Source organism: Bufo bufo, chromosome 2 (assembly GCF_905171765.1).
Source record: "Bufo bufo chromosome 2, aBufBuf1.1, whole genome shotgun sequence".
In the NCBI taxonomy this organism is placed as follows: Eukaryota; Metazoa; Chordata; class Amphibia; order Anura; family Bufonidae; genus Bufo; species Bufo bufo.
The window spans coordinates 212,969,036-212,992,083 of record NC_053390.1 but is presented as its reverse complement, the minus strand read 5'-3'; the positions used below and the strand labels follow the sequence as shown (position 1 = coordinate 212,992,083).

The following is a 23,048-nucleotide window of genomic DNA, read 5'->3' as shown; positions in this document are numbered from 1 at the left end:
ATGCTCTATTAAATGAAATTAAATTGTGTCTAAGTACAGTGACTCTTTAAAAAGGAAAATATTTGACTGCATAAAATAATTAAAGGGGTATTCCCATCTTCAGTTTTCATACTTACCTTCGTCCAGCGCGATGTTCACTTCCTGGATTCGGCGGTGCTTGATTGACGTCTTCTCCTAGTCAGGCTGCGCTTGCGCAGAAGACTGAAGTTTTTCTCCCGGCCGGGCAATGTCCTGAATGTGCACACCGGCGCATACGCCGTTCGCGTGCGCGTTCGCGGCTCTGTACTATACTGGCCAGGAAGAAGTCATCGTGCACGTTCAGGACATTGTGCTGCCCGGCCTCGAGAGAATCTTTAGTCTTCTGCGCACGCGAGGCCCGGCGGGATTCGACAGGAGGGGTAGCCGTAATAAGGGGAGACGAAAGACAACAATCGGGTAAAGAGGGGACTTATTTTCTCAAAAAGGGTGGGAATTGGGTAATAAAATGATGTATTTAGAAAAATGATCACTGTCAAATCATTAACAGATTTAACAGTGATCATTGTGATGGGAATACCCCTTTAATCCCTTCAGGGCCCTGCCACTTTTTACCTTAAGGACCAGGCTATTTTTAGCAAATGTGTGTCACTTTGTTGATAACTTTAAAACACTTTTACTTGACCAGGCCATTCTGAGACCGTTTTCCCGTCACATATTGTACTTCATGATGGTGGTAAATTTGAGTTAAAATATTAAATTTTTAATTAGAAAAAATACCAAATTTAGAAAAAAAATAAAAAATTAGCAAATTTCAATTTCTCTACTTTTAAAATGGATAGTAATACCTCCAAAATAGTTATTACTTTACATTCCCCATATATGTCTACTCATGTTTGGATCATTTTGAATATGACATTAAATTTTTTTGGGGATGTTAGAAGGCTTAGAAGTTTAGAAGCAAATATAAAAAAAATTAAGAAAATTTCCAAAACCCAATTTTTTGAGGACCAGTTCAGTTATGAAGTCACTTTGTGGGGCTTACATATTAGAAACCACTCCTAAATCACCCCATTTTAGAAACTACACCCCAAAACCGATTTTACTAACTTTGTTTACCCTTTTAGGTGTCCCACGAGAATTGAAGGAAAATGGGAATAAAATTTAACTTTTTTTTTATAGCAGATTTTAAATTGTAATCCATTTTTTCTGCAACACATCAAGGGATAACAAACAAACAAAAGGCAAAATCTATTACCCAGATTCTGGAGTTTACAGAAACACCCAGTATGTGCTCAGAAACTGATGTATGGGCGCACAGCAGGCTTCAGAGTGGAAGGCGGATTTAGCTGGAATGGTAATTGGGAGCTATGTCGAATATAATGACACCCTAAGGTAGCCCTACAGTGACCCCATTTTGGAAACTAGCCCCTCAAGGAATCTTTCAAGGTGTGTAGTGAGCACTTTTCCTAATTCCTAGAATTAGTAAACACTTGGCAGTGAAAATGAAAAATTTAATTTTTTTTCTAGCAAAAGTTGCTTTACACCCACATTTTTCACTTTCCCAAAGGGTATCAGGACAAAATGCACCACTTATTTTGTTCCCCATTTTCCCCCGAATACGGCAACACCCCATATGTGCTCAAAAAATGATGTATGGGCGCCCAGCAGGGCTCTAGAGTCATACGCAAAATATAGGTTTTGCTGACCTGAATTGCCAGACGTTGATTTTAGGTGCCATGTCGCATTTAAAAACCCCAAGAATTGAACCCTATTTTGGAAAGCGCACCCCTGTACGAACATTTTAAGTGGTGGAAATGGTACTTTTCAGCAAACGGGTGTCTCACAGAAGGCAGAAACACTTGTTAAAGGATTTCAACGCACACATTTGTGAACATGAAAAATTACTAGCAGACCCCAATTTTTCACTTTCACAAAGGGGTAAAGGAGAAAATGCACCCCAGTATGTGTTCCCCATTTCCTCCCCATGTGCTTGTAGCCTGCTGTATGGGCACTCAGTAGGCAAACAGGCCTGAATTGGCAGACATGTCGTATTCAAAAAATTCCTGAGGTCCCCAGAAATGAAAAACCCCAAGAAGTGACCCAATTACGGAAAGAGCACTCCCGTACGAACATTTTAAGGGGTGGAAAGGGCACTTTTGACCAAACAGGTGTTTCACAGAAATAAATATGTAGTGGTTAGTGAAAAGTGGATCTGTAAGCTATGCGGACTAAATCAGAGATATAAGTAGGTAAAACGACAAGGTACATCGTGAATGAAATTAAATTAATACTCCATGGATGAGTGGTAGATTTTAAAATACTCCTGCATGCAGAGGCCAGGTTTTTCAGGGCAGGTTTCACAGTGGTAAATGGTGTCTTTCCTTATCCCCCTTTTGGAACACACCATGCATCTTTTTTGGGTCCTTCCCTTCCTTGCTGTCTGGGGGACTTGACCTGGAAAATGTTGCCCCGGTACAACGCGGGCACCATGACTTTCTGAAGTACTGGAACCCTCCCCAGCCTGGCTGAAAAATTAGGGCCTTGATAACCACCTTTTGGAACTGAAGGAAAGTTCCTGTGTGGCCTGCAGATTGAAATAGCATGTACGCATTGCACATTCCCATCTGTACAATGTGTACCCATTCTCAGTGGTTGCCCTACCAGGGATCTAGGGAGGCCTCTCTGATTTTTGCGCACTGTGCCGCAAGCCACAGTACCTCTGACAGGGACATGAATAGGGTTATGCTGGTATAATAGTTATCCACATAGAGGTGCAGTGGGTGCAGTAAGTCCCACACGATCTTCCTACTAACTCCTAGGATGGGGGGCATTCTGGGGGTTCTATCCGGGAATCTTTCCCTTTGTAAATGCGGAACTTGTGGGTGTACCCGGAGCTACTCTCTCAAAGTTTAATATTGATGCCATACCTTGGCCATTTGCTAGGCAGGTACTGACGGAATCCTAATCCTCCCTTTGAAAAGTAATAGAGAATCATCTACACTGACACTTTTATCTGGGTTGTACACCTCAGCAAACCTGTTTGTTGTTTAAAGTGGTCAATGACAGGCCTAACCTTGAACAGACGGTCAAATGTTGGGTCGTTTTGGAGTGTGCACTGAGTTATCATTGTAGTGTAGGAATTTTCGAATGGACTCAAATCTATTCCGGGTCATGGTCTTACTGTAAATTGGAGTCTGGTAGAAAATGTCCGAACTCCAATATTGCCGTTTTTTTTTTTTGTTTTTTTTTTTACAATGCCCATATGCAGCACGAGTCCCCAAAACTTCATCATCACTGCTGCACTTACTGGGGTCTAGCGTATGCCGATGTAAGGTTTTGAGCAATGAATTGTTGGGCGTATAAATTGGTTTGGGCCACCATTAAATTTACAAAATCTTCAGAGAAGAAGATTTTGGAAAAAATCTAGTTCAGTGAAGCCCGCACAATCTGTATTTCGGAGCTGCCCTCAAAATCCGGAATTTGGGGATGATAATCGTCAGGGGGTGGGGTCCATAAGGGTTCACTCTGGGGGGCTGCCTCAGCCGTTGTTCTGGGGCGCCTTTTAGAGGGTTCCCTCCTTAGCGGATGATGATGAGGGGGTAGAGGAGTAGAGAAAAGTGGCATCCTCTTCTCCCTCACTGGCGGACGCCGTATCGGAGGCAAGCATGGCATATGCCGCTTCAGCTGAGTATACTCGTTGGGACAGACGGGACATTTTTATTTTATTGGGGTGTGAAATATGTAAGTCTTTTATATTTTTTGTGTGAGGGGGTGTGTATGTTGTGTTTTCACACATGAAGACTTGTAATAAATTTGAAATATAGAGAAAAGGAGTAGAAAAAAAATTGCAAGATGCACGCACAAAGATGTTGCGTGTGTGCAAAAATCTACACCAACACTACCTAACGTAATAAATATATACACTACGCTCAGCAGGACGCACGCACATAGATATTTTGTGCGTGCAAAAATGTACACTAGCACTACCTAACTAAAATTTATATATATATATATATATATATATATATATATATATATACTGCTCAAAAAAATAAAGGTAATACAAAAATAACACATCCTAGATCTGAGTTAATTAAATATTCTTCTGAAATACTTTGTTCTTTACATAGTTGAATGTGCTGACAACAAAATCACACAAAAATTAAAAAATGGAAATCAAATTTTTCAACCCATGGAGGTCTGGATTTGGAGTCACACTCAAAATTAAAGTGGAAAAACACACTACAGGCTGATCCAACTTTGATGTAATGTCCTTTAAAACAAGTCAAAATGAGGCTCAGTAGTGTGTATGGCCTCCACGTGCCTGTATGACCTCCCTACAACGCCTGTGCATGCTCCTGATGAGGTGGCGGACGGTCTCCTGAGGGATCTCCTCCCAGACCTGGACTAAAGCATCTGCCAACTCCTGGACAGTCTGTGGTGCAACGTGACGTTGGTGGATAGAGCGAGACATGATGTCCCAGATGTGCTCAATTGGATTCAGGTCTGGGGAATGGGCGGGCCAGTCCATAGCATCAATGCCTTCGTCTTGCAGGAACTACTGACACACTCCAGCCACATGAGGTCTAGCATTGTCTTGCATTAGGAGGAACCCAGGGCCAACCGCACCAGCATATGGTCTCGCAAGGGGTCTGAGGATCTCATCTCGGTACCTAATGGCAGTCAGGCTACCTCTGGCGAGCACATGGAGGGCTGTGCGGCCCTCCAAAGAAATGCCACCCGACACCATTATTGACCCAATGCCAAACCGGTCATGCTGGAGGATGTTGCAGGCAGCAGAACGTTCTCCACGGCGTCTCCAGACTCTGTCACGTCTGTCACATGTGCTCAGTGTGAACCTGCTTTCATCTGTGAAGAGCACAGGGCGCCAGTGGCGAATTTGCCAATCTTGGTGTTCTCTGGCAAATGCCAAACGTCCTGCACGGTGTTGGGCTGTAAGCAAAACCCCCACCTGTGGACGTCGGGCCCTCATATCATCCTCATGGAGTCTGTTTCTGACCATTTGAGCAGACACATGCACATTTTGTGGCCTGCTGGAGGTCATTTTGCAGGGCTCTGGCAGTGCTCCTCCTGTTCCTCCTTGCACAAAGGCGGAGGTAGCGGTCCTGCTGCTGGGTTGTTGCCCTCCTACGGCCTCCTCCACGTCTCCTGATGTACTGGCCTGTCTCCTGGTAGCGCCTCCATGCTCTGGACACTACACTGACAGACACAGCAAACCTTCTTGCCACAGCTCGCATTGATGTGCCATTCTGGATAAGCTGCACTACCTGAGCCACTTGTGTGGGTTGTAGACTTCGTCTCATGCTACCACTAGAGTGAAAGCACCGCCAGCATTCAAAAGTGACCAAAACATCAGCCAGGAAGCATAGGAACTGAGAAGTGGTCTGTGGTTACTACCTGCAGAACCACTCCTTTATTGGGGGTGTCTTGCTAATTGCCTATAATTTCCACCTGTTGTCTATCCCATTTGCACAACAGCATGTGAAATTGATTGTCACTCAGTGTTGCTTCCTAAGTGGACAGTTTGATTTCACAGAAGTGTGATTGACTTGGAGTTACATTGTGTTGTTTAAGTGTTCCCTTTATTTTTTTGAGCAGTGTGTATATGTATGTATGTATGTATGTGTGTATATATAATATATATATATATATATATATATATATATATATATATATATTATATATGAGAGATTTATGTAGATAGATATAACTACACGATAAAAAAAACATCTGCTCAGTAAACTGAGCAGACCGATCAGAAAAATGTAAGTTTCTGTTCAGCGCTCAGAAGGTGCAAGACGCACTCATGCACGCACACAGATATTAGGTGCATGAAAAAATCTACACTTAGGCTACTTTCACACTAGCGTTGTTTGAATCCGGCGTTCAATTCAGTCCCCGGAACTGCCCGCCGGATCCGGAAAAACGCGTGAAAACGGATTACATTTGAATCCTGATCAGGATTTTGATCACAATGAAAAAATGCATTGGAAAAAATGGAGCCGCCATTTATGGACTTAACATTTTTCGGGTTTAACATGCAAAAGCCGGATCCGTTTTGACGGAACACACGGCGCCGGATCCGTCTTTAATGCAAGTCAATGGCAAAAAGGCCGGATCCGGCGTTCAGTCAAAGTGTTCAGGATTTTTGGCAGGAGGTAAAAATACAACATGCTATGGTTTTCTGAAAAGCCTGATCAGTCAAAAAGACTGAACTGAAGACATCCTGATGCATCCTGAACGGATTACTCTCCATTCAGAATGCATTAGGATAAAACTGATCAGTTCTTTTCCGGATTTGAGCCCCTATGATGAAACTCAGCGCCGGAAAAGAAAAGCGCTAGTGTGAAAGTACCCTAACACTACCTAAAATTGATTTCTGTTTAACACTAAACATGTATTTTTTACACAAAAAATTAATTTGAAAATTGAGCACAAAAGCGACCAGTAAAAAGGTACTTATTGGTGCTCAGGGCTGCAGAACGCATGCAAGCTGACGTTTGGTGCATCCGTGCAGACACTGCAGTATAAAAATTTACTGCAGATACAAAAAAAAATAACACCACTATCTAAAAATCAACATGTGTGTGTGTGTGTGTGTGTGTGTGTGTGTGTGTGTATGTATATATATGTATGTATATATATATATATATATATATATATATATATATATATATATATATATATATATATAAAGAATTCCGCAGCACATCCAGGTAGTAAAGAAGTAGAAAAAAGGCTTTATTCACCAGGCATGCGACGTTTCAATCCTCTCAATGGGATTGAAACGTCGCATGCCTGGTGAATAAAGCCTTTTTTCTACTTCTTTACTACCTGGATTTGCTGCGGAAGTCTTTATTTTTATATTTTGGAGGTGGATCTTTCTTTCCTTCCTTCCTTCCTCCTTCCTTCCCTCCCTCCCTCCTGGCTTTGGCTCAAACACTGCAAAAAAACTGCAGCGGCTTTTTTTTCTGTGTGAAACCAGCTTTGTCCAACCCAAAAACTAACAAAAAAGCATTCTCCATCAGATGCGCATTACTGGTATGTCCTATGTAGAAGCTCTGCGTTTGGGGAGCATAACCCTGTAACACTTCTAGAGCAACACATTTGCCAAAACTGGCCAAGCTCACAGAGCACAATTCATTGTAGGTTTTTACTCCAGTTTGGAGTAACTAAAATATTTATGTAGATTAAAATGAAATGTTGTTAAATGCAGAATATCGCCTAATAATATCAGAGGGATTGTCTGAATTATTTTTTAATGGGTTATCCCATGATTAATGTAAAAAATGAGAAAATCAGACATCAAATAGTACATGACGATCTCTCTCTACCAAAACTGTAACCGGCCCTGTACCTCACATGGATCCAGAGATCTCCCCATTCATTGCTCCAATTGTCCTGCCACTTGTCTTCCAAGCTGGCATCTTAGGGGGTCTGCCCTTGCTCACATAACAGAAGATAGAGCTGGCGGCAGTTGAACAAAGGAAATGAGCATGTGTGTCCACCTCAGCAAGGGGGTCAGAACGTTGAGGAAAACAGACAGCAGGTAGCGTTAATAAACAGGTACATGTTATTGAATAACTCAGTGGCTATCCTAAATTTTTAATTACATGCAATTCCAAAAGTATTTAGATCCAGGTTCTGATATGAAAAATGTATATATAACTTTGACGTTCTGAATCCCGCTGCTCTAATCCTTCCTCCCGGGATTGTTTTTCATGACTGCAGCGGTGCTGTTCCCATGTACTGCAGGTGATTGGTCTTGTGCCATATACTGCTGAGGCCAGTGGTTGCCTGCAGTAGTCATGTGCAGTATACAGGCAAGTCATGCCTGCAGTGGCAGGGAGCCTCTGAGCTCCGACCCAGAATTGTAAGTAGATATATTTTTTTTTTATTATTTTAATAGTTTCCCTGCCTTTTACAAAATAAGTATCAACTCAGAGACTGCCCTGAAGGACTGCATCATACTTTAAAGGGAATTTGGACCACTTCTAAAAACGACATTATTGCATAAAAAAGGATGCAGTGTTCAATCAGCAATTTTTTATCTTTATACTCACTGCAGTTCACCTGCTGGGTGATGCATAGACATGACTAGTCCTCATCTATTCATTATACTTTTTTGTTTGTTTTTTAGCAACCTACAATAGTCAGTGACAGATGTGAAATTTTCCGTACAAGAGAAACTGTAGAAAATACAGCCATTTTAAATAAACTATATATATTGTGACAAAAACCCTGCTTACTTCTTGTTGAGCTTTAACAGAACATATTTTACAGGTATTGTTTGATGAGCGTCAAGGGCTGTTTCACAGACTTTCATATTGATTTTGGAGGGACGTCTGTTTGGTACCATGTTTTACGCGGTGGAAAGGCAAGTCTATGATACGTGTATTGTCCTGTTTGATTATAGAAGCAGAAGACATTTTATGAGGGATTATTAATATACCTATATGAATGAATTGAAAACTTGCTAGCTTATCATTCATTTATCACCAGATATGTTTTCATATCAATCAGGTATCCTATAGATCTAATGCCCTTATCTCCCCTGATCTGCTGTAATTTAGCTTATGCTGTGTGTAAAATGGCTCATCCCTTCTGGTTAAATACACACATACTACATTGCCTGGCAGAGATTGCTAGGTCTCTAAGCAATTTGTGCCAAGCAGGAGTAGACTCCTATGCTTTACCACAAATTGCCATGGTTTTTGGCCATGCATTAAGTACATGTGAAGCACATAGGGGGAGATATGTCATCTCCTTTGCGCCTCAAAAGTAGCGCAACTTTTTAACTTGACTTTTTTTTTTTAAAGTCACATTTCCTGGTTTTTACGCCTAATTCGACACCTTTTTTTTTTTTTTTTAAAGGTAGTGACAAGGGCAGGATGGAGAAGTGAACCAGCAGCCTTGACTAATTTTATCTTCATTTATCCGCAAATAAAGCCAGAAATCTAAGCCAGCTCTGAGCTGTTGTAGATTTCTGTTTATGTGCACAGAATACTGGAGGATGCTCCTAATTTATGACTAAGCCTGCGCTGATCTTGATGAATCCCCTTCATGGTTTTTATTTGCTTCACTTGTTCTTGTTGCACGGTTAAAAACCGCGGTAATTTATGTCAACACTGTGTGTGTTTTGACATGTGGTTATTGGCTACATATACTGGCTCTCTTTACTGGACTTCCGGTCCCCGTCTGTCAACTTCTGCACAGACTGGTTCATATGCTTCGCTGCAATCAGTGACTGGCCTCAGCGGTGGTGCCCCCCCACCCACCCAAGAGGCACGTAATTTAATAGTGACCTGCCATTTGCTGATACATCACCGAGGAGGTCAGACATTGGGTGCGGTGGTTCAGGTGACCCAGTCCATGCAGAAGTTGACAAATGGCAACTGGAAGTCCTTTGAAGAGAGCCCAGGAGCTTTACAAGTACTATTGGCTTGGCGGCAAATTTTAAAATAAACTAAAAAAAGCTACTATGATATGTGTTCTAGCCTCCCTTGTTATACGTCCAGTATCAAGAAAAGATCCACACAAGTCTAAACAATAAAGTTAGCAATAATAAACGTAGCAATAATGCACATTAAGATGACAATGTTTGACAAAATATCACATCAGTACTTCAGAATAAATGTTCAAACCATCAAGGGAATGGGGGGGTGTTATAAAATCCCATTCGTATCACTATCCATATTGTGGCCCCCTCAGTGGGCTTACTCAGTTCATTTTAAGGGTTTTTCCCGTCTCACAGTGTGAATGGAAGTTAGGCCTCATGCACACGTGTCCGTATTGTGGTCTGCAAACAGTGGGTCCTGAAAATTCGGAAACCTTCCGTGTGCCATACACATTTTTTCACTTCCATTACTAGAAACTACTACTACTATTGTCTGTAATATGGACAAGAGTAGGACATTTTCTATATTTTGCAGAATAGGACATGTTCTATATTTTGCAGAATGGACACGTGTGTGAACATCACATGGATGACATCTATGTGCTGTCTTAATGCGAAATGTGGATTGCACACTGATCCAAAATACAGTTGTGTGTAAGAGGTGTAGCACAGCGAGCAATGCTGTTTTCCAGGACGTCCTCCATAACAGCACCACATGGAGGATGTCTCCCCGCCCACTATTGGGACAGGAAATAGTGAGAGATTAAAAGTTCCCCCCCACCCCAGTGTTTTTTCCTGTCCCAATAATGGACGGGGCAGAGATGAGGTCTCTGGAATTTTTTTGGACCAAGGCGGAAGCCGAGATCGGGGGGCATGTTCCTCTCCTTCCTCGTCTAGATGCCCTGCTAAACCCCCCTAAACTGGGGGTTCCTTAGCCTCCCCAGCCCTTCTGGTACCTGTCGGCCATGTGGCTGAATTCAAGAACTGAATATACGGCCGCGGGCGGGGGATCGGTAGCCGCAACCCCGGTGGGGCTTGGGGCTCAAGGCTCGCTCCTCTTCATCGCGCAGGAGGTCGCATGTGTCAGGAGCGCAGCACAAAAAATAGCATTCTATTAAGATGAGGCTACTTTCTGTCATGGATCTGCACAGACGGATCCACACCGATCATACAACCTCATGCATCCGTTCAGAACGGATCAGTTTATATTATCTTTAACATTGTCAAAACGGATCCGTCTTGAACACAATTGAAAGTCAATGGGAGACGGATCAGTTTTCTATTGTCAGTTGTTGTGTTCCGTTTGGCTCAGTTTTGTCAGAGGGACGCCTCCAAAGCGGAATGGGGACGGAACGGAGGCAAACTGATGCGTTCTGAGCGGATCCTTATCCATTCAGAATGCATTAGGGCAAAACTGATCTGTTTTGGACCGCCTGTGAGAGCCCTGAAACGGATCTCAGAAACGGAAACCAAAACGCCAGTGTGAAAGTAGCCTAATTTGTTTTTGTGTAGCCACATTGAAAGACCAAGCACATCTTTTGCCGACAGAGCTGTAAGAGGGCTTGTTTTTTCACGGGGTTCACATCACAGTTTGGTTTTCCGTTCTTCTGGTGCGTCAGAAGAACAGAAAAATAAACATAAAAACGGATCCAGTATTTTAGGCATCCATTATGCTAAATTTTGCACTTTTTGTAGCAGTTTTAGCTATTTCCATCTGCTATCCATTATTTTAGCTGAAAAAAAAAATACTTAGTGTAGGACTTTTTTTTTTTTTTTTTCCTATCTAAGATAATGGATCGCAGATGGAAATGGCTAAAATGGATGCAAATTGTGCATAACTGAGCATAACAGATGCCTAAAATACATGGTCCGTTTAGTTTTCCGTTCTTCTGATCTATAAAAATAAACAGTGATGTGAACCCGGCCTTAGGGTCCATTCACACGTCCGTAATTTGGGTCCGCATTTGTTCCGCAATTTGGGGACCCATTCACTTTTAATTGGGGCTGGAACAGATGGGAATCCGCATTTTCGGGATCCGCAATTCCGTTCCTGAAAAAAATAGAATATGTCCTATTCTTGTCCGCAATTGCGGACCAGAAAAGGCATTTTCTATTATAGTGTCTGTGATGTGCAGTCCGCAAATTGCAGATCGCACATTGCAGGTGTCCGTGTTTTGCAGATCCGCAAAACACTTACGGACGTGTGAATGGACCCTTAGTTGTAGTTTTCATTGCTGTTTTGGGGGTACATATAACTTTTTTAGCACTTTTTATTGCAGTTTGAGAGGTTGAATGAACAGAAAAAACAACAATTTTGGCATATATATATATTTTTTAAGACATTCATCTACGAGATAATTACTGTGATTTTATTGTATGGGTCATCATGATAGATATCCATTATGTATATGTATATATTTTTTTTTATATACATAGAGATGTTTGTAAACAAAAAAGGTGTTATTTTTACTGTTCTTTTCATGTTCCATTAGGATCTGATCCCTCATATAATACATAAAAGGCTACTTTCACACTTGCGGCAGTGTGATCCGGCGGGCAGTTCCGTCGTCGTCAGTTGGATGTGACTGAAAGCATTTGTGAGACGGATGCGAATCCGTCTCACAAATGCATTGCAAGAACGGATCAGTCTCTCCACTTGTCATGCGGACAGACGGATCCGTCTTGTATTTTTTTTTCACATTTTCACCGGTCTGCGCATGTGCAGGCCAGAGGGACGGATCCGGTATTTTGAATGCCGGATCCGGCACTAATACATTCCTATGGGGAAAAATGCCGGATCCGGCATTCAGGCAAGTCTTCAGTTTTTTTTTTCGCCGGAGATAAAACCGTAGCATGCTGCTGTTTTATCTTTTGCCTGATCAGTCAAAACGACTGAACTGAAGACATCCTGATGCATCCTGAACGGAATGCTCTCCATTCAGAATGCATGGGGATAAAACTTATCAGTTCTTTTCCGGTATAGAGCCCCTGTGACTGAACTCTATGCCGGAAAAGAAAAACGCTAGTGTGAAAGTACCCTAATACTGCAGTGCATCTGTATATTATGTAATTTAGGGTACTTTAAGACTAAATGCACACAATCAGGATTGCGTGCGGATTTGCGTGTGGAAAATCCGCACCGTAGGTCATGTACATTGTATTCTATGAGAATTTGAAATTCTGAATGCACACGATTCTGTTTTTGTTTTTTTTTCGCGCGGATTTTGACCTGCAGTGCGGATTTTAAAATCCGCAGCATGTCAATTTATTTTATTTTTCCTGACCGGATTTTCTTCATTCACTTAGTAAAATTCGTATACGGAAAATCTGCATGCAAATCTGCACCGATTGATGCGGATTGACCGCACGGATTTGCCTGCAAACACCTGCGGATTTCTGTGCAGATTCTCCGCACATGTATCCTGAACGTGTGCATGTACCCTAAAGGGAACCTGTCACCATAAAAATGTAAAGTAATCTGCAGTCAGCATGTTATAAAGCAGGAGGAGCTGAGCAGATTGATGTATAGTTTTATGGGAAAAGATTCATTATTAGTTGTATTTCATTCATTTAAGTTCCTTCTCATTCTGGGCTTTGAAGTCCAGGAGTCGGTCCTATCAGTGACCGACGGCCTTCCCTCTACTGTGTATACAGAGATAGCTGTCAATCACTGATAGGACCGCCTCCTTGACTTCAAAGCCCAGAATGAGCAGGAGTTTTAATGAATGTAATACAGGTTATAGTGAATCTTTTCCCATAAATCTATATATATCAATCAGATCAGCTTGTCCTTATAAGATGCTGCCTTCTGCTCAGACATCATGTTCAACGTGACAGGTACACCCCTCACATTTTTGTAAATATTACTTCCCCTGGCCCATATGTTTTATATAGCTTTGTTGTCTGTAAACCATATTTTCATATGGGATGGAGTAAAACGCACAGGGTGTATTCAGGGAGCTTAGCTATAGGGGGTGCAGTGGTAGAAGTCACACCCATAGCCAGTTCCACACTTTATATAGAGGGTGCCTGCTTTTAGATTTATTGCACAGGATGGTGTACCATAAAATGGCTAATGATGCTTTGGTGCACAGGCACATTTAGTGTCCACTGGTTCCACTGAATCAGACTTAGATCACTGTGTGAGCCTCTGGAGATCCAAGTCTAGTCTAATATGGACACTAAATGAATCATGTGCCAATTTTGCTTGGCTTTCTGGTTGTTTTGTAAAAATAAATTGACATTCATTTCAAAAAATTATGGAAAAACATGTATCAAAATATAGCAAATGTGACACAGGCCACACCATTGACTGCACAATTGTGCGGCAAAATCACGTGTCCATTGGCTGTCGCAGGTCAGCGTGGCATGTTGCACTGCGTGTAATAACCCTTATAGGAGTGACATAACAGATTGAATGTGATTGAATATACTTCTATATACAGAAAAGTTATTCTTTCATCACCTATATTCCTTAACATTGTATATACACTATATAGCCAAAAGTATGTGGACACCTGACCTTCATGACTTTGTGAGCTTCTTGAACATCATATTGCAAAACAGTGATCTGTAATATGGTTTGGGCGCCATTCAACCAAAAGAGCATTAGTGATCGCTAACTAGGAGGGCTGGTTCACAAGCATATTACAGTTCTTCCTAAACGTGTTTGCTAGGGTTGAGGTCATGGCTTTGTGCAGGTCACCCAGGTTCCTTCACGCCAAGCTTTTCAAACCATGTCTTTATAGCAGGGCTGTGGAGTCGGTAGATAAATGTTCCGACTCCTCAGTTTTATGTACTTCCGACTCCCCGACTCCGACTCCTCTGTATTAATATGCGATATGCAGTTGAATCCAAGAAGCTGTTCCACCAAGTTCTTCTAAGCTCTTCTAGCAGAGAGGTAGTTGGGCTGCTGCTTTCTCCTTTGTGTGCTTATCTGCTGCTGAAGATAGGGCAGTGAGCGGATCCAGGAAGGGGCATTTATTGTAAAACATGATTTTCCTAGGAGAATCCCATAGTCATGTTTAAAGTTTAAGCCAACAATCGGAGTTTACAAGTTTTTATAGCCTTAGCTAAATGACAGCAGTTTTTCCAATGGTTTACAGCTTCAGTCTTGAATTATTGGCCCTCCATTCCCTTCACTTATACAAGTGTCTCACTCTCTAGTCCTGCAAAAGACATATTTATTTAATCCCTTATCAGTGAGAGGCTAGGTTACACATGGACGCTGCGTTCCCTGTAAAAGCAGAACACAACACTATGGAAAGTATAAGTATTGCAGCTCCTAATTGTGCGTTGCGTGCCATATAGTGAAGCACATGAAAAGCATGCTTCTTCACGGTCACTTAACGTGTTCGTTTTGCGGTTACGTGAGGCACTGCATGCATTGGTCTTTATTCTTACAGTAGAGAAGTCATTAATTATAACTTTTTGTGAATTGGGACATTTAAACTTGATTTTTTTTTTTTTTATTCCAATCTAAATTTAGTAGGAGTCGGAGTCGGTGCATTGTTTGCCGCCTCCGACTCCAGGTACCCAAAATTTCCCCTGACTCCGACTCCACAGCCCTGCTTTATAGTCCTCACTTTGTGAAGGGTCTTCCTCAAACTTGAAAGTGCCAGGTGCGTTAAATGTCTGTGTATGCTGTAGCATTAATATTACCCTTGGGGTCCATTCACACGTCCGCAATTACATTCCGCATTTACATTCCGCATTTTGCGGAACTGAATTGCAGACCCATTCATTTCTATGGGGCAATTCCATTCCCGAAAAAAATAGAACATGTCCTATTCTTGCAATAAAATATACAGACAATGGGATGGTGGCTCACTCAAGGCGGAAATGTGGAACAGGTGCTGCTAGCCCAAATGTGAGGGACACCCACCCTCAAAAGGTAATGTGAATAAACTAGAATAATGGACGAGCACACTACATTTGTATCATCCAATGCATAAAATTTAATTAAATCCAATAGATAAACACGTGATACAGATAAAATTAGTCACACAATGAAATAAAATACAGTAAAATATCTAAAAACAATAGGCTTGGATTAGTTGCACTTCAATAAATGCCACAGATGAGTAATTAGCACAGTATGGTGAAGTCCAATTAATAGTGTGTAGACCAAAGTGTCATATAAAGGTCCATTAATATGATAAGAAATCTTGAATTCTCCTATCCAGGAGATCTATGGTCGCAAGTCTATTGCATGGGTAATGCACCTGTAGTATATGCTGGTATTATACTACAGGGGCACCACTGATGAAGGGAAGGAGAGTTCCCGAAACGCGTATGGGCCGGATCGCATACCTGTAATTAAAGCACCTCCACGTCCACAAGCATGGCCATGCTGTAAATTGAATTGAAGGACTTCAATAACTAGGAATATATCGGAGACTCACTGTGTCCTCCCTGCCGTGCCGGGCGAAATCCCGCTTGGAAATCTCGTGAGACTTCGGGTAAGTCAGCTGCAGCTGAACGAAGCCAGACGCCGGCAGTATCCCGCGTCGCCCGACTCACGCTGGAAACAACCCGTCCACCACGAGGGAGGTAAGAAGCACGGTATTTATTAGTTGCTATACCCACAGTGATTACGGGACTTTGCAACATTATACAGCCTGGTGCATAAAAATCAGCACCTAAGGTCTTATACAGGAGTTCACTTAAAGCAGTCGGCCAGAGACTGGAAGAGGATACTCTCTCCTCATATTGGAGCTATAATACCAGCATATACTACAGGTGCATTACCCATGCAATAGACCTGCAACCATAGATCTCCTGGATAGGAGAATTCAAGATTTCTTATCATATTAATGGACCTTTATATGACACTTTGGTCTACACACTATTAATTGGACTTCACCATACTGTGCTAATTACTCATCTGTGGCATTTATTGAAGTGCAACTAATCCAAGCCTATTGTTTTTAGATATTTTACTGTATTTTATTTCATTGTGTGACTAATTTTATCTGTATCACGTGTTTATCTATTGGATTTAATTAAATTTTATGCATTGGATGATACAAATGTAGTGTGCTCGCCCATTATTCTAGTTTATTCACATGTCCTATTCTTGTCCGCAATTGCGGACAAGAATAGGCATATTCTATTAGTGCCGGCAATGTGCGGGCCGCAAAATGCGGAACACACATTGCGGCTGTCCGTGTTTTGTGGATCCGCAAAACACTTTACAGACGTCTGAATGGAGTCTTAAAGAAGCACTGTTTTTTGTTTTTTTTTACATATATTGTTAAAACAACCCAAGTATTTTAGCAGTGTAATTTGTTATACCCGTACGTTTATATCCATACATTTTGGACCTTTACATTTTGGGAACCTGGTCATGTGATCTCAAGTCTGACTCCTTGCTCTAATGTGTAAACAGGAACTCTGTCTCTCCCCTGTGGCTGACTTCCTTTGAACTACAGGATGACCTCACCAATTAGATTCATCCTGGCAGCTCTCAGTACCCTCCCTTTTCTATCCTCCATGTTCTTCTGTATATCCCTGTATTCTACTGAAGATATAAAGTCTCTCCTATCTAAAGGACCTGGAGGCAGAGACAGTGTCTTGAAAAAGTATTCATACCCCTTGAACTTTTTCAAATTTTTTTCATGTTACACCACCAAATTTTAATGTATTTTATTAGGATTTTATGTGATAGACCAACGCTAAGTAGCAGGTATGTGTGAAGTGAAAAGAAAATGACACATGGTTTTTAAAGGTTTTTATTAAATAAAAATCTGGAAAGTGCGTCATGCATTAGCATTCAGCATCATTGAGTGAATACTTTGTAGGATCACCTTCCGCTGCAATTACAGCTGCAAATCTTTTGGGGTATGTCTCTACCAGCTTTGCACATCTAGAGGCTGAAATTTTTGCCCATTCTGCATTGCAATATAGCTCAAGCTCAGTCAGATCGGATGGAAAGTGTCTGTGAACAGCAATTTTCAAGTCTTTTAACATATTCTCAGTGGGATTTAGGTCTGGACTTTGACTGGGCCATTCTAACACATGAATATGCTTTGATCTAAACTTCCATTGTAGCTCTGGCTATATGTTTAGGGTCATTGTCTTGCTGGAAGGTGAACCTCCTCTCCAGTTTCAAATCTTTTACAGCCTCTACCAGGTTTTCCTCTAGGACTGTCCTGTATTTAGCTCATCCAGCTTCCCATCAACTCTGACCAGCTTCCCTGTCCCTGCTGAAGAAAAGCATCCCTGCAGCCTGATGCTGCCACCACCAGGTTTCACAGTGGGGATGGTGTGTTCCGGGTGATCTACCTTGTTAGTTTTTTGCCACACACAGCGTTTTGCGTTTAGGCCAAAAAATTCAACTTTGCCCAGAGCACCTTCTTATGACTTGCTTTCCAAAATGGCTTCTTCTTGCCACTCTTCCATAATGGCCAGATTTGTGGAGTACTAACATTTGTCCTGTGGACAGATTGTACCACCTGAGCTGTGGTTCGCTGCAGCTCCTCCAGAGTGACCATGAGCATTTTGGCAACTTCTTTAATTGCTTCCTTACCCGGGCTGTCAGTTTTAGGTGGACATGTCTTGCTATGTTTGCAGTTGTGCTATACTCCTTCCATTTTTGGATGATAGATTGAACAGTTGTCCGTGAGATGTTCAGAGCTTAGGATATTTTTATAACCTAGCCCTGCTTTACACTTTTCTACAACTTTATCCCTGACCTGTCTGGTGTGTTCCTTGGTTTTCATGATGCTGCTTGATCACTAATGTTCACTAACAAACCTCTGAGGCCTTCACAGAAAGGCTGTGGTTACACTGAGAATACATTACACACAGGTGGACTCTATTTACTAATTAGGTGACTTCTGAAGCCAGTTGGTCACTGTTTTTTTTTTTTAGGGGTACCAGAATACAGGGGGCTGAATACAAATGCACGCCACACTTTTCAGATTTGTATTTTTAAAAAATTACTAAAACCATGTATCATTTTCTTTTCACTTTACAGTACACATACTTGCTACTTTGTTTTGGTTTAACACACGAATTCTCAATAAAATAGATTTAAGTATGTGGGTGTAACGTGGGAAAGTTCAAGGGGTATGAATACTTTCAGGGCACTGCATATAGTAAAGTGTATACACATCTACTGTATTTTTCGCCCTATAAGACGCACTTAGGTTTTAGAGGAGGACAATAAGAAAAATATATATTTTTCATTAGACCTTAGGTCAGATGATCAATGTTAATCAGCTAACAGCCCCAGTCAGACCCCCAATGTTAATAAGACCTCAGCTGAGACCCCAATGTGAATGACCCCCAATCAGATATCAGAGAAGAGCCCAATGCCTCCAGCAGTCTCATAGCAACTTGCCTCTCATGTTAGCCCCCATTGCCTCAGATCATCCTCCAGCAACCCCATATTGCCTCAGATCATCCCACAGCAGCCCCATATTGCCTCTGTGTTTTTTTTTTTTTAAAAAAACATCTTACCCCTCCCGCTCCGGACACCGTCGTCCTTCAGCTCAAGCGCTCTTCTTCCTCCTTCTCTGTTGGCTGTGCTATGATCTACATGCACAGCGTGAGGTCACAGAGCGCCCTCAAGCTGTGCACAGCCAAGGACCAGGAAGCGGCGAGTACAGAGCCTTCATCGCTTCCCGGTCCTCCAGTACTAATGAGCGCTCATTAGTATTTGCCCCATAAGACGCAGGGGGAAAATGCGTCTTATTGGGTGAAATATACGGTAATTATTTAATAATGGCCTATCCAGCACTATGGAGGCAGAAAAATACTGGAGTGCTTCTTTAACAGGAAATAAGCGGCCTAGTCCAAACCCTGAAAAACAGAGCCATACCATTTTTTTTTCCCCCCTCACCAGATTTTACAGTAGGCACTATGGACAAGATTTATCAAAACTGGTGTGAAGAAAAACTGGCTTAGTTTCCCATAGCAGCCAATCAAATTCCATCTTTAGGAGCTCTAAAAAAATGAAAGGTGGAATCTGATTGGTTGCTATGGACAACTAGTCCATTTTCCTTTACACCAGTTTTGATAAATCTCCTCCTATGGGGGGGCGGGGCCTGACGGCACATGGAGTGAGACGTGCGCCTCAGGAGCTCCGGCCAAGATCCTGATATTCAGCCTGTCCCAGCTACCAGCATCGCTGCTTCACACCACTTATAGATCCCTCTAACAACACAGAGGTGCGGATCACCTACCCCAACCACCCACATGCCGAAAAAAGGTAAAACCCAGCTGAAACCAGAGCGGGAAGTGTAGGCCCAACATAACGCCGGGGAGGAGTAGGACGGAAGTATGCCGGCGCGGCTTGATAAGTTTGCGCATAAACCTGAAAGGAGCATGCAGGAGAGGTTCAGAGGAGATATACTCTGCCTCAGATGATAATGAAAATTCCTCAGACGAGGAATAGCCAGACCAGGGGCCACAGATAGCTTAAAGAAAGCACAATAGCACAGTCCATAAGGAGCAGAGCCAACCTTGAAAGATGTAATGGCAGCAATAGCAAGCTGCAATTCAGTCAAGAGCCTGAATTTACAATTTGAGAGCCTTAAAGAGGACATTTCTATAATACGTCATGATTTACATAAAGGGTGTCTGAATTAGAGCATGGCGCTAAACCGCTTCAGAGAGCAGCCAAAATAACCGCGAAAGATTATAGCAGCGCTATACGCTAAAGCAGCGCTATGCGCTGGAATAACATTAGGCTTGTGGGGGTACCAGAAATGGTAGAAGGATTAAATCCCACTGAATTTGTTGAAAAATGCCTAGCTGAAAAGTTCTAAGATTATAGGCCTCTCTTCTTTATATGCCATTGAGCGTGCGCATCGAGTTACTACTAGACCTGGTCGTCCACCTCGTCCGATCCTTGCAAAGATTTAGCATTACAAGGACAGAGACACCATACTTAAAAAATCCAGGGACCATCCAGAGCTCACGATCAATGGGATAAAGATCTCTATATTCCCTGATTATTCATCGGAAGTACAGAAGAAAAAGGCTCGCTTTGTGGATATAAAAGAAGACTCCATGGATTGCAAGTCAAATATTCAATGATGTTTCCAGCCAAGCTGCGGGTAGTAGCTTTAGGATCTACGCTGTTCTTTGAAGACCTGGATTCTGCACTACAATGGTTGGATGAGAATGAAAGACAACTGAGGAATCAAAATGTGGACACCTGAAGCCTTTACCTACTGAGTGGATAAAATCTAAACCCACTGTGAGGGGTTAAGTCTAATAAAGTGGCAGTTGTGGACTCAGAATGGACTGCTAGGGACATCTCTCTAGAGGAGCGTGAGTACTGGAAGTCGTCTGCAAAGACTGTTGGGCTAGTTTCTTTTTGTTAGCCCTATGCTATGAAAGTATTACTGCTAAATCCAAATGTATCTTAGTTTCTTTACGGAGAAGGGTGGGGGGCTGGGGTGGGGGACCGGTTTTTTCCAGTATCAGCATGCTAATATTGACTGAGGTACATTACAGGGATAGGATTATGGAAATGCCTGTCAGACATTCGTGTATACTGAACAATTGGGATGGCGTCTCTGACGAAGGTGCTTAGCTGGAATGTGTGGGGAATGGCGGAGGACGCCAAAAGACACAGTATTTTTCAGTACTTATCGAGATATCAGCCAGCCATTTGTTGCCTACAAGAAACGCATAAGACAAGATCAAGAGTAAAATTGCTTCAGAAACCTTGGGTCGGCTATTCTGTGCACTCTGTCTTCTCCGCACAGTCCGGGGGAGTTAGCGTATTGGTCAATAAAAAATATTTGTTTTGAATGTCTGAGAGAGCTTGTGGATTTGGAGGGCAGGTTTATATGCATCTACTGTGTAATAAATGGTGTAAGGATCTATATTCCTCCACCGTACACTTCGATACCTCTGGAAAGGTGTTGGAGTTCTTGGCAGAATATCCAGATGTCCCGGGACTGATTGTTGGGGACTTTAATAGAGTAGTGAATGAAGAAATGGATGTATGCAAGGTGCCATCAGGAGTTGGGAGTGGCATGGAAACCCCTTTTAGTAGATTAATACAAGTGGGAATGACGGATGTATGGAGGGAAGCCCATCCAGGGGAAAAAAGGTATTATTGCTGTTCATCCCACTAATAGGTCTCTCTCTAGAATAGATATGGGACTGTCAAACTCACTCATGCGCCCATTAGTGCGCATGTCAGAATACTTACCTAGAACACTGTCAGACCACTCACCACTGCATGTTGAGTTGGACCTGTCAGGGTAATGCCAGGCCGGGCCCAGAGTCTGGAGACTTAACGTCTTTTGGTTGACACTCATGGGAGAAACGGAGGGTGTGAAGGCTGCGCTGCAGGAATACTTTGAGATTAATGTGGGTTCGTCCTCAATACATGCAGTCTGGGAGGCCATGAAAGCCTATCCGAAAGGGATATTAAATCCATCAGTAGGATTAAATCTAGGTCTAGGAAGGTAGATGTCCGAATGCATGCAAGAATGCAGGCGGTGGAGGAAGCCTTTACTCAGGTTCCGTCAATAGAAAATGGAGAGGGATTGTTAGTTGCGCAGGAGGCGCTGAGATGTTATCTCCTTCAAGTAACGGAGAGGAAACGCCTCTTTTAGAAACAGAAGTTTTTTGAAGAAGGGGAAAGAGTGGGGCACATGCTCTCTATGATATCCAAAGCACAGCAGGGTTCTACTTGTATTATGGGGCTAATGGATTTGGAAGGAAAGCTTAGACAAGATACTAGCAGTATTTTGGAAATCCTTGGTGGTTTTTATTGCTCTTTTATATTCCTCAAAAACATCATGTTTGGATTCAGATATTAAAGAATTTTTGCTGGAATTTGATCTCCCAAGACTGTCAAATGAGGACTGTACGCTATTAAATGCCCCTTTTAAGAGTGGAGGAATTAGAGGAGGCCGTAAAATCCATGGCTAATGATAAGGAGACGGGGCCGAATGGTCTACCTGCCGAGATATATATAAAAAAAAAAATCTGACATATTGCTCCCTGAGCTGTTGAAAGTGTTCAATCATTCCCTGGAGATAGGCTATTTGTCTGACTCCATGCAAGAAGCGCTAATTGTGGTTATCCCCAAACCGGGTAAGGACCCAAAACTGCCAGATTCTTACAGGCCCATCTCACTGTTCTCCATGGACGTCAAGATCATAGCAAAGGCCTTTGCTATGCGCCTATCCAAAGTTATATTGTCTGTAATCAACCCAGACCAGACTGGATTCATAGCCCAAAAATCCACTTCTATCAATATAAGTAGAGTCTTTACTAGTTTGCAGATACCAGCCGATAATGTGGGAGATAGGGCCATTTTCTCACAGCATGCGGCCAAGGCCTTTGATAGTGTCGAATGGCAGTTTTTTTGGTGTGCGCTTAATCAAATGGGATTTGGGCAAAAATTTATATCCTGGGTGAAAGCATTTTACTCAAGCCCAAAGGCGAGAATCAGGGCAAATGGGGGCATGTCCATGAGATTTCAATTACAACAGGGCACTCGGCGGGGATGCCCTCTGTCGCCGTTGTTGTTTGCTCTGGCGATGGAGCCATTGGCTGCTGTAGTGAGTAAGTCTCATTCTATGCAGCGATTTCGGTATGGTACAGAACACAATAAGGTGGCGATGTATGTAGACACATCTACTGTTTTTGGGTTACACATCTACATCACTAGTTG

The 23,048-nt window shown here is 42.3% G+C and overlaps 1 protein-coding gene across 6 annotated transcripts in view; it reads left to right on the top strand.

Annotated features, from left to right (window-relative positions):
• KDM2B (lysine demethylase 2B) overlaps window positions 1-23,048 on the top strand; it is a 237,367-nt gene that overhangs the window by 81,994 nt on the left and 132,325 nt on the right. For all 6 annotated transcript variants that reach the window (XM_040416126.1, XM_040416124.1, XM_040416125.1 and 3 more), the window contains one exon: window positions 8,284-8,377. In XM_040416126.1, coding sequence (XP_040272060.1) covers window positions 8,284-8,377 — 94 coding nt within the window. The remainder of the gene's footprint in view (window positions 1-8,283; window positions 8,378-23,048) is intronic.